Source organism: Pipistrellus hanaki, assembly GCF_964339955.1.
Source record: "Pipistrellus hanaki genome assembly, chromosome: 1".
In the NCBI taxonomy this organism is placed as follows: domain Eukaryota; kingdom Metazoa; phylum Chordata; class Mammalia; order Chiroptera; family Vespertilionidae; genus Pipistrellus; species Pipistrellus hanaki.
This window is the reverse complement of record NC_140503.1, coordinates 162820476-162835963: the sequence shown is the minus strand read 5'-3', so window position 1 is coordinate 162835963 and position 15488 is coordinate 162820476. Positions and strand designations below refer to the sequence as shown.

The 15488-nt window shown below is 34.0% G+C and overlaps 1 protein-coding gene across 1 annotated transcript in view; it reads left to right on the top strand.

Annotated features, from left to right (window-relative positions):
* CFAP299 (cilia and flagella associated protein 299) overlaps positions 1-15488 on the top strand; it is a 511892-nt gene that overhangs the window by 483767 nt on the left and 12637 nt on the right. Inside the window, exon 5 of the mRNA XM_084883088.1 lies at positions 12265-12394. Coding sequence (XP_084739214.1) covers positions 12265-12394 — 130 coding nt within the window. The remainder of the gene's footprint in view (positions 1-12264; positions 12395-15488) is intronic.

Sequence of the window (15488 nt, the reverse complement as noted above, 5' to 3'; positions counted from 1 at the left end):
GGCTTTCTAGTGCTGGGTAACAAATAGCCTTACATTTAGTGGCTTAAAATACCCTCGTTTATTATGTCACAGGTTTTTTGTTTGTTTGTTTTTTGTTTTGTGTGTATCTGTGTGTGTTTAATCAGAAGTCCAGCATGGTGTGGCTGGCTTCTCAGTTCAGGGTCTCAAAGGCTAAGATTAAGGAGCTGGCAGAGTTGCATTCATTAATGGATATACTTGGGAAGAATCCACTCTCAAGCCCATTAAATTGTTAGCAGAATTCAGTTCCTTATAGTTATAGTGCTGAGGTGCCTGTGGCCTCTCCATTTTAAAAACAGCAACAATGCATTAAGTTCTCAAGCTTTGATCTTTTTTCTAACATCTTTTGCCTTCTTTTCCTGTTTTCAAGGGCCATTGTGCCAATATGGATAACACAGGATTTTCTCCTCAATTTGAGGTGAAGCAATTAGTAAACTTGGTTACTTGAGCAAAGTCTTTTTGTCAAGAAACTTTTAAGAGTAGAGATCACAGAAGATATTTTCAATTCTCTCTACCAGTATATCTGTTCCCATAGGGATAAGTCTTCATTGTTATTTTGATTTAAGGAACTCACTAAACCATTTCCAATAGTCAACCAAACCCCTTTCTACAAGTTGACCCTGTTGAAACCCAGACCCTTAGAAGCTCAGGTGTCTTCCCTTTCAGGAGGGTTTAATTTACACACAGAAATGTCAACCTTTTCAAAGTCATCTCACTTGTATTGCCAAAAGATTCCATTTCCTGGACGAACATAATATCAATATTTGATAATCCATACAAGGCTCCAGTCCACATAAGAAAGGTACTTTAATGACCGGGAGTGTCACTGCTAATCTGGTGATGCCTCTCCAGGTGTAATAACAGAGCAGGAAGCCTCTTCCTCCAGTATCCTGCTCTTCCATTACAGCTCCACACTGCCTAAATCTCTTGTCATATTGCTCATTTGCATGTGGCTCTAAATTACACATCTCTTTTACCTTACATGCATTCAGAGCCATTTCATATCAAGGCACAGCTTTAGTACTTGAGGCTGGAAAAGAGTCTAGTATCCCTCACAACATACTTACACCTAGTTTTTTCCCCTGACTTCTCTGCCTGATCCCTAGAACCTAAGACATGCCATAATTTTCTCTTCCCAACATACTGACATATATTTCAATGAAAATTCTTTCTTACCACATAGAATTATAATGGGAAATTATAATTCTATAAATTTATCCATAGATATGAAGGCGATTACAATAAATAACTTACTACTACTCATAGATTAATAAGTCTAAAGAACATCTCAGTGTTCATGACATAAAAATGAGTAATGATGCTGCTGACCAAGGGTTCAAAATAGCTTCATATTCACAAAATTTGAGTTGCCGAGACTTTCCAGGATAGCAATAATGTGTTGAGTCAAATAATTTTTAAAGGACAGAATTTCATTCTTATAATTCCAATAGAAGTAGCAAACATTTTTAACCATACTATTTCCTTAACCTAAGAGAAATATACACTGGTTCCTAAGAGGATAGTTACCAATAACAGCCGCCAAGTTTTGGTCTTCATAATCACATTTCTTTCTTGCATTTGACAAGGACAGTCTCCCAGTTATTTTGTCATATCTCCTTTTCTCTTTTGATTGTCATGATATTGCCTTCTCTTAGCACTCCTACATGCATATGCAGTTCTCTATTTTCCTATTAAGCTCTTCTCTTATGTATATTGAATGTAAATTGTAGCAACAAAAACAAAAAAGGGTTGGGGGGAATGTGTAAATATAGAGCTTTTGTATACATTGAAGTTAAGCTGTTATCAGCTTAAAATAGGCTATTACAAATATGTTTTATGTAAACCTCACAGTAACCACAAAACAAAAACCTACAATAAATATACAAAATATATGAGAAAGACATTTAATCATAAATGCATATTATTATTAAATCACAAAGGAGGAAAACAAGAGAAGAAAGGAACAAAGGAATTGCAAATAGCCAGAAAATAAAAATGGCAATAGTAAATCCACACCTATCAATAATCACTTTAAATGTAAATGGACAAAAATATTCAATCAAAACTTAGAGTAGCTGAATAGATTTAAAAAATAAAACAAGATCCAACTATATGCTGCCTACAAGAGATTCACTTCTGCTTTAAGGACACACAAACTGAAAAAGATATTTCATGCATATGGGAGTCAAAAGCAAATAACATGCAGAGATAGCTATACTTACATCAGACAAAACAGAATGTAAGCCAAAGATGGCAATAAAAGGCAAAGGTGGTCATTATATAATGATAAGGAAACCAATACAATAATAGGCTATAACATTAGTTAACATTTAGGATATACCTAAGATCATAGGGTCTATTCACAGGCAAATATTCTCACTGGCACCAAATTACTAGAGCATAAAGAACAAATGTGTCCTCTAATATGACTGCACTATCCATCCAATCTTTCAATCTAGAAACCTAAGAGTCATCTATAACACTTCTCACTAATGACTTCAACAATTGCTATCTGCTATATATGCCCTAATTGTATCTCTTTTTTTCCAACTCCATAACATGTCATCCTTTTTTTTTAATGCTGGCCTGGATTAATGAAATAGAATTTAAACATCCCCTGGCTTCTAGCACTCTTCACTGACAGCCCTTAAATTCATTCTCCACCCACTTTGAGGATAATAATCTACCCAAACTGCTTATCTGGCCATGTCACTTTTCTGTTTATAGCCCTCAGATGTTCCCATTGCCTACAGGATAAATATAATGTGATTTGGTATGGAAAATAAGGCCTTCTGTAACTTGTTTTCTGGGTATATCGCCAACCTCATTTCTCTCCCACCTACTTGCACTTTCTGTTCTATTGATATTGAATTGTTGGCCACTTCACTTCCAGTATTCTCCATTCTGATTCTCAACAACATGCATTCTCCATGCTGTCTTATTTAGTTGAAAGGTTATTTTACTATCACTCAGCTTGCCTAATTCTTATAACTCATTTAAGATTTAGGTTTAGCATTATTTCCTCCAGGAAGCTATCCTTAAGTTCTCCTTCCATTCCCTTAGTCTGGGTAGTTTCCTTCCTCTATCTTTCCCATGGAATTCCAGGCATATTTGTGTTGTTTAGATCTTTTCTCCTATTAGACAGTAAAATCATAAGACAGGGACTATATCTTATTCCTAATTCTATCCCAAACACATGAAATTGTGCTTGGCATATAGTATGTTATTTCCATTAATGTTAAAAGGTGTGTGTGCGGTTTTTTGTTTGTTTTTTTTTTAAATGAATGAATGAGTGAATGAATCTATGTGATTTTACAGGCACTTCTTCCAACTTTCGGTCTTGTTCTAAGTCACATGGCCTCTAGACAACATACAGGGTGTCCCAAAATATGTATGCACACTTTAAATAATTATTATTTTCAATGGGTAAAATTTGAAAAGAAAAAATAAATAAATTGAGCTATCAGCTGTTAAAGTGTGCATATATTTTTTGGGATGCCCTATGTTTTTCTCTTTGCCTGCATGGAAAAAATGCTCAAAAGAACTACTTTGAAACGGGAATCATTCTCAAACCCTATTTACTTAAACATTTACCTTATTAGAACTTCTCAGCTGGCCTAGTTGCGGGGAGGGGAGGATGGAAAGAGATAGAGCCTAATGTGCGGAGCAGACTCACAATAGGGAAAACCGCCATGAATGACACCATGGACCTGGAGATGTCCTGAACCAGATCATCAGTTCCATTCATCTGGGAGTGCACTATGTCTCACTCGGTGATAATCCTGGTACTCACCTTAGTAATTTTTCCAACAAGATCTACCCGTTACAATATCCACAACATGCCAAGAACATAAAGAAGCCACCCAGAATGGCTTTATTTCAATCATTCCACTAGTTTTGACACACACACATACACCTGGCTTCAAGGTTTCTCTTCCTGCTCTAATGCCCCTGGTAAAGTAGGTCCAATATTTGAGAGGGATCACTCTGTACACTCCCTGAGATAAAACAATTCCTTCTTTGTAGCTTGTTTTTTTACTATAAAGGGACATTTTGGCTTAGAAAGTTTTCTGTTTGGAGTTTATTCCTTGCCCTCCTCTTCCTATGGTTTGCTCTCAAGAGAGAATCTTTACTACTTTCATGGGACATAGGACTTTTGCCTACCCTGAGAAATCTGACATACAGAAGAAAAGCAATGAAATAATTACTTGAAAGTCATAGATTGAATGCTGATTTAGCTACATAATATCTAGAACATTCTGTAGCTTCATTCTTTAAAGTAATAATTAATAATAACAATAAATATATATTGTTCCCCATCTCTCTCACATGATTGTTTTGGGCATTAAACTAGACTTTAAGGGTCAAAGCTAAATGATAAAGCACTACGTCAATGCAAAATAACATTAGCAACAGTAATTTCAATAGTATCAGAAAGAGAATGAGATGAAGGTCAGACACCCTGTGATACCCATTCCATCTCCTCAAGTTTCTGCTTTGAAAAAGTGATTCCTCTTTAGTTGCTTTTCTAAAAATGGCCATATAGTCCCCCTGGTTTTGTCATCTAGAGTACATCTCGAGTTTTCTCACACACACACACACACACACACACACACACACACACACACAGCCTGATGAACTCAAGAAATACTCCAAGGTTTCTTACATGCCCTAAAATTAATTGCTATTAAATTAACTAGATGTCATTCTTGTTGACGTGGAGGTTCTCACTCTATGATGTGCACCTGAGATATATTCCAGGATATTTCTAATTCTTGCTCTGACTGAACAATAATTATCTACATTTTCCCTACTGGCATATGCATTTATTAAATAACTGGTTCAATTTAGGTATGCAATATATCTTTATAAATAAGAGCCAAGTTAACTAACTTATGGAAACACTAAACTTTAGATTTCATATTCCTACCAACAATAACTGACCAACATATATTTTTACATGGAATATGATACTTCAGATGATTGTTATTATAGAGTGGTTTACTGCTTTGACATTATTTGAATAAGAGAGAAAGAATAGGAATATTTATTATTCTATATTAAATTTCATGTCTCTACACCACAATTGCAATTCCGCATAATGTAATTTTTCCATAGTAATAAAATAAAATAAAAAGGATCAACCATGAGAACACATGTTAGCATTATTTCAACATCTTTATCATATTTTTGGGAAATCTATGGAAAAATTTGGGAAGATTTTACAAAAACATTGGTCAAATCAACTCTAAAATAAAAGTGCTTAAGTGGTTTGTAGGTGTGGAAACCACATATCTCAGTTTGCCTAGCATCATCTGAGCTTACACTTGCTGTCTTGGCACAATTGTTATTAGCAGCCCACTTCTTCCTCAAAAAGATCATCGTTTGGACAATAAAATTATAAGGTCATTCTACTTTTAAGCTATCTACACAGATAAAAAAAAAAGACAATAATGTTTAACACTTAATTATTGTGATTGATAGAAGATCTCCTGGATTTTCATTTTCAATAAAATATTTTTATTCCATAAAGCTATTTTTTCTAAGCTTCTAAAGCTATTTGTGTCTACAGGTTTCCTTTAAATATAAATATGTCTCTATCCTAAAAATTATGTTTTATAAATATTTTCTTCTTTTTTTTCCTCTCAACTAAGTTATGTTTTAACTTTATACCTATATGCAAGTTTTTAGGTACTTATAAGCCTATTGGTCCAAATGCATAAAAATCAAAAAGTTTCCATTATTGATGGAGTTTGAAACAAAAAAAAATCTTCCTAATCATTATAAACTGTTCTTTATATTCAGAGGAACAATCTCTTACATGAAAAAAACCTTAGTTTACAGTGATGTATTCTCTGTGATATCAAATTTCATGCTCAGTTGGTAGGGATTTAATTTTTTTCTCTATGCTTTATATACTGGATACAGGAATTGTTATAATCATTATTTTTGTTCTGTATGAATTCCTAAGACCTTAGCTTGGTTGCTTTTAAATATATTTTATGTTCTTATAAAAATCTAGCTAACATTGTATTTTTGTGCTTTAACAATTTCCACAAATATACCCTTCCCATTCTATTTAAAGGAAGATATTTAGCAAAACTAGGGTAAACATGGTGTTCTGGAGAAATGGCTTTATATTTTTCCTCTGGTAATCCAAAGCTTGTTTGCACTATGATGACATCAAAATATTTTCCCTTGTACCAGGAGTGATCATGTTAAATAGATGACAAACAGGTAATTCTTTTCAAAAGCATACATTGAGGCCCCCTTATCACATAAATTCACATATATGAGCCTAACCAGTGGTCAAGGACAATAGGGGGGTGGGGGATTAGAATGGGGGGTTGAGGAAAAATATGTGATACCTTAATCAATAAGAAATTAATTTAAAAAGTTTTGCTAGTGATGGCACAGGATGCTGATCATGTTTCCATTTAATGTATTTTATTCTCTTAATAAAGTAAGATGTGAAACCACCTGAGAACAAGGAAGAAAGTGAAGATATTAGAAAGTGGAAACAATGAAATGAATGATAAAGGAAGATAACTAGAAACATAAAGAAGTACTCTGCAATGTCTAGAATCCAACTACAGCTACATATTTTGAATTTAAAGTTATATGAGTAGTATACAGTATGTTAAATTCAGCAACAATTATCATAGATCATAGCAGGAACAGTGAAATCAAACAAGGTCAAATAACTAAAAACTTTGTAATTACTAACAAGTATCTTATAAATTGTAGATAAGGTAAAAAACAAAACAAAACAAAACAAAAAAAAAACAAAACAAAAAAACTAGTTGTTGTAAATTAGTATAGAAATGGAGAGCCAGGAATCTAAGGCCTCAGTGAAGCCAAATTAGTGGTGTACATGAACTAACAAAAGAATACCAGGAGACAATAAAAATTAAATAGAGTTATGGGTCATGACAGTATCTACAGTGAGGATCTGAATGTAAGTGGCTTAAAAGAAGTAGAATTAAGGTTGAAATATGCATTAGCCCATTCTGCATCTCTATTGGTGACATCAGCAAATAGCAGAGTAGGAAACTATGGAGCCTCTTTCTCCCTACAAACACACATATTTGGCAACAATCCCCAAACAAATTCCCTTTGTAAGAAATCCAAAAACTAACTGAAAGGCTCCTGCACAGCCCAGGCAAATGCAAAACCAGCCTTACCAAAGTTAGTAGAGAGGGTTGTGACACCCTCTTGCTGTACCTTATGATCAAAAGAAAACTCCCTAGTAGCCAAATTCTCCCAGGAAAGGAGGGGGCTGGTTTATATATCCAGATCCTCAATATTTCTGAGGAGACTCCCCAGTCTATCCTTCCAGTCTTGGAGCTCTGATGTGTCTTGCACAATCTATCCACCTACGGGAAAATGGAGACAGTGGTATGGATTGGTATAGGCACCATAGATTCTACCTCCTGTTCATCACAGAGGAAGCATACAAAACCCACAGCAGCCTGTTTCTACCTGGGGAGGGAAAAGTTGGAAGAAGCCCTCAGAATCTCTTGCCAAGATGATTGGTAGAGGTCTTTTGTATGAGGCCAATCTATGAGTACTGGGAGAGTGGCCTGCTTTGTCTAATGTGTGGGCCTCAAAATGGAGTCAAGAAAGATGAAGAATTGGGCAAAAAATGTTCCATAAAAAAGGAATAAGATAAATTTCCAGAAACTGACCCAAAAGAAATGAGTAGTATGACTTACCTGAAAGAAAATTCAAAATAACTGTCATAAAAATGGTCAGAGATAAAGAAAATAGTATAAAAATAAAGTGAGAAATTCAGCAGCGACAGAAAATATTTAAAGATACAAAACAGAAATCATGAAGCTAAAAAGCACAATAATTGAACTAAAAAATTCACTAGAGGATTTCAATATCAGACTGGATTAAACAAAAGAGAGGATCAATAAACTCAAAGGCTTATCATTGGGAATAAGTCAGAGGAGCAAAAAGAAGACAAAATGAAAAAGAGTGAAGAAAATTTAAGGACCATCCTCAAGGGACCAATATATACATTGTGGGATTCCCAAAGATAGAGACAAAGGACAGGAATAGTTACTCAAAGAAAAAAAAAAATAATGGCTGAAAACTTCCCAAACCTGAAAAGGGAAATGGATATTCAGATCTAAGAAGTTAAAGGAATACTATTTAAATAAATCCAAAAGAAATCTACATTAAGACACATTTTAATCGCATTGACAAAATCAAGGACAAATAGACAAATTTGAAAGAATGAGAAAAGTGACTTATTATATCCACAGGACATACTAACATGAAAATAAGCAGATTTTTAGAAGAAACCTGTAGGCCAAAAGGGAGTGGAATAGTATATTCACAGTGCTGAAAGAAAAACAAGTTGCCAACCAGCAAAATTGTCCTTCAAAAATGAAGATAAGATAAAGACTTTCTCAAAACAGAAAATCTCTGAGCGTTCATCATTACTAGACCTATCTTACAAGAAATGCTAACAGTTCTTTCTTTTTTTTTTTAATTGATTTTTTACAGAGAGGAAGAGAGAGGGATCGAGAGTTAGAAACATCGATGAGAGAGAATCATCCATCAGCTGCCTCTTACATGCTCCCTTTTGGGGATGTGCCCACAACCAAGGTACATGCCCCTGACCTGAATCGAACCCGGGACTCTTCAGTTTACAGGCCAAAGCTCTGTTCACTGAGCCAAACCGGTTTCGGCAGCTAACAGGAGTTCTTTAAGTTGAAATGAAAAGATGCTAACCAGAAATATGACAGCATAATAAAATATGAAACTCACTGATAAAGGTAAATATATACCAGTAAACAAATACAGAGTATTGTATTACTATAATAATAGTGTTTAAATCACTTTTAATTCTATTATAAATTAAAAGGTAAAAGTTTAAAAATAACTATAATGAAAATATATTAAAATATACATAATATGAATATATGTAAACTGTGACAATAATAACATAAAATATATGTAGGGGAGAATTTAAAGTGTAAAGTTTACATGTGTGATTGAACTTAAGTTACTATCAGCTTAAAATTTACTGTTAAAACTAGAAGATATTTTATGTAAACCCCAAGGTAACTATTTTAAGCAGATAATCAAAATAATAATAAATTATTCAAACCATATCAATAAAAGAATCAACAAACAAAAAGGAATACAGTAAGAGAGGAAAAGACAGACAAAAGAATTTCAAGACTAATGGAAAACAATAAAAAGCCAAGAGTATAAGCCTTTCCTATCAATAATTACTTTATGTATAAATAGATTAAACTCCTTGATAAAAAAATAAACATAAAGTGGCTGGATGAATTAAAAAAAACAAACACAAAACACTCAACTATATGTGATCTAAAAGAAATTATTCACAATAGACAAAATATGGAAATTACCTACATGCCCATTGACAGATGAATGGATAAAGAAAATATGGCTTATAAATCCAATGGAATATTTATTCAGCCTTAAAAAAGGAAATTCTAAAATATGGAACTACATAGATGAACCTTGAGGATGTTATGCAAAATGAAATAAGTCAATCACCAAAAAACAAATATTGTATAATTTCACTTACATGAGGTATATAAAATAGTCAAATTCATAGAATCAAAGAGTGGAATAGCAGTTACCTAGTGCTGGAGATAGGGGAAATTAGGGATTTAATTAATGGGTATAAAGTTTCTGTTCATCATGATGAAGAAGTATAGAGCTCTACTGTACAACATTGTACCTACAGTCAACAGTAATGTATTGTACACTTCAAAATTTTATAAAAGGGTCAATCTGCTGTTGTGTTCTAACCACAATAAAATAAAAATTAAAGAGCCCTGCAAATTAATTTTTTATGTAATGAAACACACACACACACACACACACACACACACACACACACATTACTTGGACTTTAACAAGGCTTTTAATTTTAGATCTGAGAAATAAGATAGGAATGTATGATATAAGCCATGCTACTTCCAAGCATAGCTGTGCCTCAAGCATTTTACTGGGATTGCTTATATCTATATATCTCATAATAATTATTTAGAATTATATGAAAGATTTAGAATCACACCCATGTTTCCTATTCCAATTCAGCAAACTCATAACTGAACAGTCAGTAAGATGGAGTCAAATGATTTTCTATTATGTATTAAATTGAATTCAAGAATCCAGCTTGGGTGCATAGTCAAACTGGCTCCTAATACCTTCACTAGTGAAATTAATTTATCACCAATACTATATATAGGCTGCTAGCTACCCTCATCTTACTGAAGGCTAAGCCTGCCATGACAAATCTCACTTATGAAGGCTAGCTAAAGTGAAAACTCCACAAACCATGAATGTTCAACTCCTTTCTTCAATCACCACCATCTTTGCCTTTTTTAAATAATCATTCTTGCTCTCTCAAGGAGGACTAACTAAACAAAGATGGTTACAAAATCACTTTATCCAACTCTGTGACTTAGAAAGGGCAGACACTCCTATGTCCTATGTCCTAGACATAGAAAGAGTAGTGGGAGAATGAGAGAAACAGTTATCACTAATATGCCCTCCAAAGTTCTTTCTGAGTATGGAAAAAGTTGAAGGTAAACATTACATTTACATGTAATAGCACGAAAGTCAACGCCTAAGAAAACAATATAATTCAGAGTGAATTTAATCAATAAAACCTACTCTTTTAAAATGAAGAAAGGGAGTAATCGAGGGCAAAACAACACAGAAATAGGATAATATTAGACATACTAGAGGCCTGTTGCACAATATTTGTGCAATGAGGGAGGTGTTCCTCAGCCCAGCCTGCATTCTCTCCAATCTGGGACCGCTCAAGGTGTGCCGGACTGCCCTTTCAGGCTGATTCCTGTGGGATTGGGCCCAAACCAACAGTAGTTGGACATCCCTCTCACTATCCAAGACTGCTGGCTCTCAACTGCTCACCTGCCTGCCAGCCTGATCATACCTTAACCATTCCCCTGGCAGCCTGATCGATGCCTTACTGCTCCCCTGCTGGCCCAATTGTCCCATCTGCCTTCTCTGCCAGCCCGATCACCCCCACCTGCCCTCCTCTGCCAGCCCAGGCGCCCCTAACTGCCCTCTCGTGAAGGCTTGGTCATCCCCAACTTCCTTCTCCTGAAGGTCTGGTCACCCCTAACTGCCTTCCCCTGCTAGCCCAGGCACCCCTATCTACCCTCCCTTGCTGGCCTGATCATCCACACTGCCCTCCCCTGCCAGCCATCTTGTGATGGACATCTTGTGACTACATGAGGGTGGCTATCTTGTGCAAGGGCATGAGGGTCAATTTGCATATTACCTCTTTATTATAAAGGACTAGAAATGCATTAATATTTGACCCTATTAGCATAACATTAGAAATGTGTTAACAGAAATAAGGCATATAAAATAAGTATTTTGAGGATTCTTTTTCCAACCCATATGAGAACATTATATTTATTTTTGACAAGTAGGTATAAAATAAGACATGGAAAAATAGGAATTCATAAGTCAACAACAACAACAAAAGGATGAACTGATGGCATTGTTGAACAATAGAATGAACACATATGTTTGGAAAAAAAACACAGATCTTAGTTGGAATATTAGTTTATGGCATATTAGTTTCAGGGCCTTGTCTATGCTAGTTAACCTCCCCTAGTCTGTTAGCCTTTTCTGCAAAATGAGAGCTACTTCACATGGGTTGTGATCAAATACATTACCTCATTCCTGGCCTATGGGAACCTATCATATGCAAATTGTTTCTTCACTCCCCAGGAAATATATTATTGGAAAATATAGCCTGAAAGAAATGAATTCATTTGTTATGAATGAAAAGAGATGATAAACTTAACCTGCCTGTCCTTTCAGTAAACAGTCTCTTAATACCCTGAATATTCTTAATACCCTGAAGAGTCTGAGCTGGAAAAAACAGCTTTAAATTGCATCAATTTTCTTCTTGACTTCCTGGGAATATAATACTATACTGGAATAGACCCTAGATGCTAGAGTATCCAAAGCAGGAAATCATGCAAAATATCCATAAATATGAATCTGATTTGAGAAATATGTAAATGATTTGAAAATAACCAGTCTAAACTCTTCTGCAAGAATTTTAAGCACATGTAATCTACATGGTTATACAGATTATTATTTGATCCACTTATCTTGCAATTGAACTTCCCCAAATATTTTCTAAAATATATTTGTCAATTTAATATATTATACATACAAATTCCTAATAAATATTTATTTTTATAGCTTTTACAACTGGGACAGTCAAGTTGCTGTTTGGAATTCAACTCCCAATTATCAAGTGATTGCTGATAATCCAGAAGGCTTGCTTTTCAAATACAAAAGAGACAGGAAAATTCTCAACGTGGACCCAAAAGTAAGTATGCTTTTAAATTTATCTCCAAATTTGATTGTATTTCTACCATTATTCAAATTTTTATTAAATATTGGACAATTTTAACATTTTAAATTGAGAATTGAAAAATTATGTTGAAATTTAGAGCATGTACTATTCTAAAACAAACAAACAAACAAAACAAAACAAAAAAATATTCCAAAACAACAAATTATCAGAAATCAATAAAGAGTTTAGGGGGCATTTAAATAGAACACACATATGGGGACACTTCTCCATGCCTAGCACAGAATGATATCAGGCAGCCAGTTGGCAATGACTTTGATGTGATCTTGCAGATGTCCAGTCACTTTTTGCTCTATGTGGAGATGAGTCAGGTAGGGAAGGAAGACTCTCAACTCATATATGTACTCAGAATTCTAATATTCCTTCTTATATCTAACTAAACTTGAAAATAGTACTGTCCTTAGTGTATTTCTAAGTATTAACTTAGAAAATACATTTTATTTAAATATTTTAAAGATATGGCCATTAACATTTTTAATTTATTCAAAGACAAATATTTATATCTTACATAATTCAAAAGCTGCATTTGTATCATGGTTTTAGTCATAACTTATCATATGTTCGGGGGTAAAGATTAAAACTTAAAGTCATATGTGCTTGAGTTTCTTAGGCTTTTTTTTTTTTTTTTTTTTTTTTTTACTTTTGAAATGTATGTTAGTCATGTGACAGCATCAGTCTAAAATTTGAGTCCAGAAAACCAGTCCTTCATAGGAAAAAAAATAAAAATTATATAATATGCCTGGGATAGGGACAAGGATGGACCAAGGAAAAGGAAGGTCTGGTTCTAAAATATTTGAGAAATTCAAAATCAGCAATAAAAGTATTTTTGTTTCATATCTACTTAGTTCCTTGCTCATAGAAAGTGCTCAATATCTATCAATATGTGTTCAAAGAATGAATAAATGAAATTCTATAGCGAGAAATGGTTTATTTCCTTGTTAGATAGTCATTCTTGCTTTCACAGGAAGGACTAACAGACAAAGATGGTTGCAAAACCACTTTTCCTAACTCTGTGACAACTGCAAGTATCAGAAACCCAAGACAGTGACTTAAACAGAAGAAGCTTCTTTCTTTCCCATGTGTGAGTGGAGATACTAGTACTGTCAGTCCAAAGTTGGAATGGCGACTCGATGGTCATCTGGGCCAGGCTCGTCCTCATCCTCATGGGGCAAAATAGACCTTCAGCCAAAACAACTGCATTCCAAACAGGATTCATGGACGGAACTCAAAGGGTGCAAAGGACAAGCTCTCACTTCCTTTTAAGGATGTTTCCTAAAAGCTACCACACAAACATCCACATATGTTCCATGGCAAAAGCTTAGTCAGATGGCCACATCTAGCTACTTGGAAGACTGGAAAATGTAATCTTGATTCAGATGGCCATATGCTCAGCTATAACAGGAGTTCTGGAAAAGGAAGAAGAGAAGTTTGGGTACTTGTTTCTGTCACAAAGCTATCTCCTTCAAAAATAACATTGCTCTTTTCTGGTCTTCTATTTCTCATTAGTAAAATGAAGGACTAAGTAGATGTGAAAATCTTTAGAGCCATATTTATTCTAAATGTATTAATGATAGGGAAGTTTACCAGCACACCATCTTTACAGTGGTGCCCTTTTTCTATCATAAATGAGTGTCAAAATGTTACCAATTAAGTATAGAAAACTTAATAAATAGCATTTTCAGAGTCTTTTCCTTTTAGAAAGCTAAACTATATTCATAAAATATACAAAATTATTAATAGCTTCATTAAGATGTGTGAAACAAATTTTTGAATCAGTTTTGAATGACATAATGCTTAGACTATTTTAGGGTTCTGTTTTAACTAATGGCTAATAAATACTTCAAGAGTGTATGTCATGAATTATAGTTTTATGGTCTTCGTGGAATCATTATTGAATGCAAACTGTTATTTGAACACAGTTCAAATAACTTTAAAACACTCACTTCCAAAATAATAAACCACAAAATTTCAAAGATTTAGTCAACAATTCATGAAATGTAACATGTTCTTTATTTCTTAAAGATTTTGATATAATTCAAAGATTCATGAATCTAAATGAAAGATATTTCTAAATTCTAGAAAAAGAAACAAGGATTTAGTTTATAAGTGATAATAGTAAAGAATTATTAGGTGGGATATATGATAACATTTGTAAACTTCTATTTCTTTAAATTTTACCTTTTGAAGATACTAGTAAAAATTAATAGTTTACTTACTGGAAGAGAATGTTGTTCTCAGAATCAAACAAAATTCTAGATCTTACTTCAACTGGCAGCATGACCTTGAGCAAATAATTTAATCTCTTTGGGCTTTATTGTTCACAACTTGAAGATGAGTGTTGTTCTTTTCTGATCTCTAAGGTCCCCCTACAGCCTCAAGCTCAAGTCACAGATATTCTGACTCAATTGGGCTCAAAGGCAACAAGTGTGATTTTGCTACCGATTATCCTTGAACCATAATTTGAGAAAATCTTCTCCATTAAAAAGATAATAATCTCAAAAGATTTGTTACTCTGTCCTCACACATGTGTTCTCAAGCATTTGTTCTCAAAATATAACATAAAGATTTTAATTTTCATGGTAATATATAAAATTTTTAATTTATTCACTTTCGGGGAGCCATGATCCTTTTATATTTTACATAATTTTTAATTTATTCATCTTCTTTAGGGAGCCATGATCCTTTTATATTTTATATACCCACTAAGCATCTCATACAGACTTACTAGAAAATCATAAATTAGCTAAAATATCAAGTTTTTAAAACTACCAATGCACAATGATAAGAATTACATTTTAAAATTCAATATTTTGCCTGGCTGGCATGGCTCAGTGGTTGAGCATCTATCTATGAACCAGGAGGTCACAGTTCCATTTCTGGTCAGGGCACATGCCTGGGTTGCAGGCTTGATCCCCAGTGGGGGCCATACAGAAGGCAGCTGATAAGTGATTCTCTCTCATTATTGATGTTTTTCTTCCTCCCTGCCTTTCCCTTCCTCTCAGAATCAATAAATATATATTAAAATAATAAATAAAATAATTCAATATTT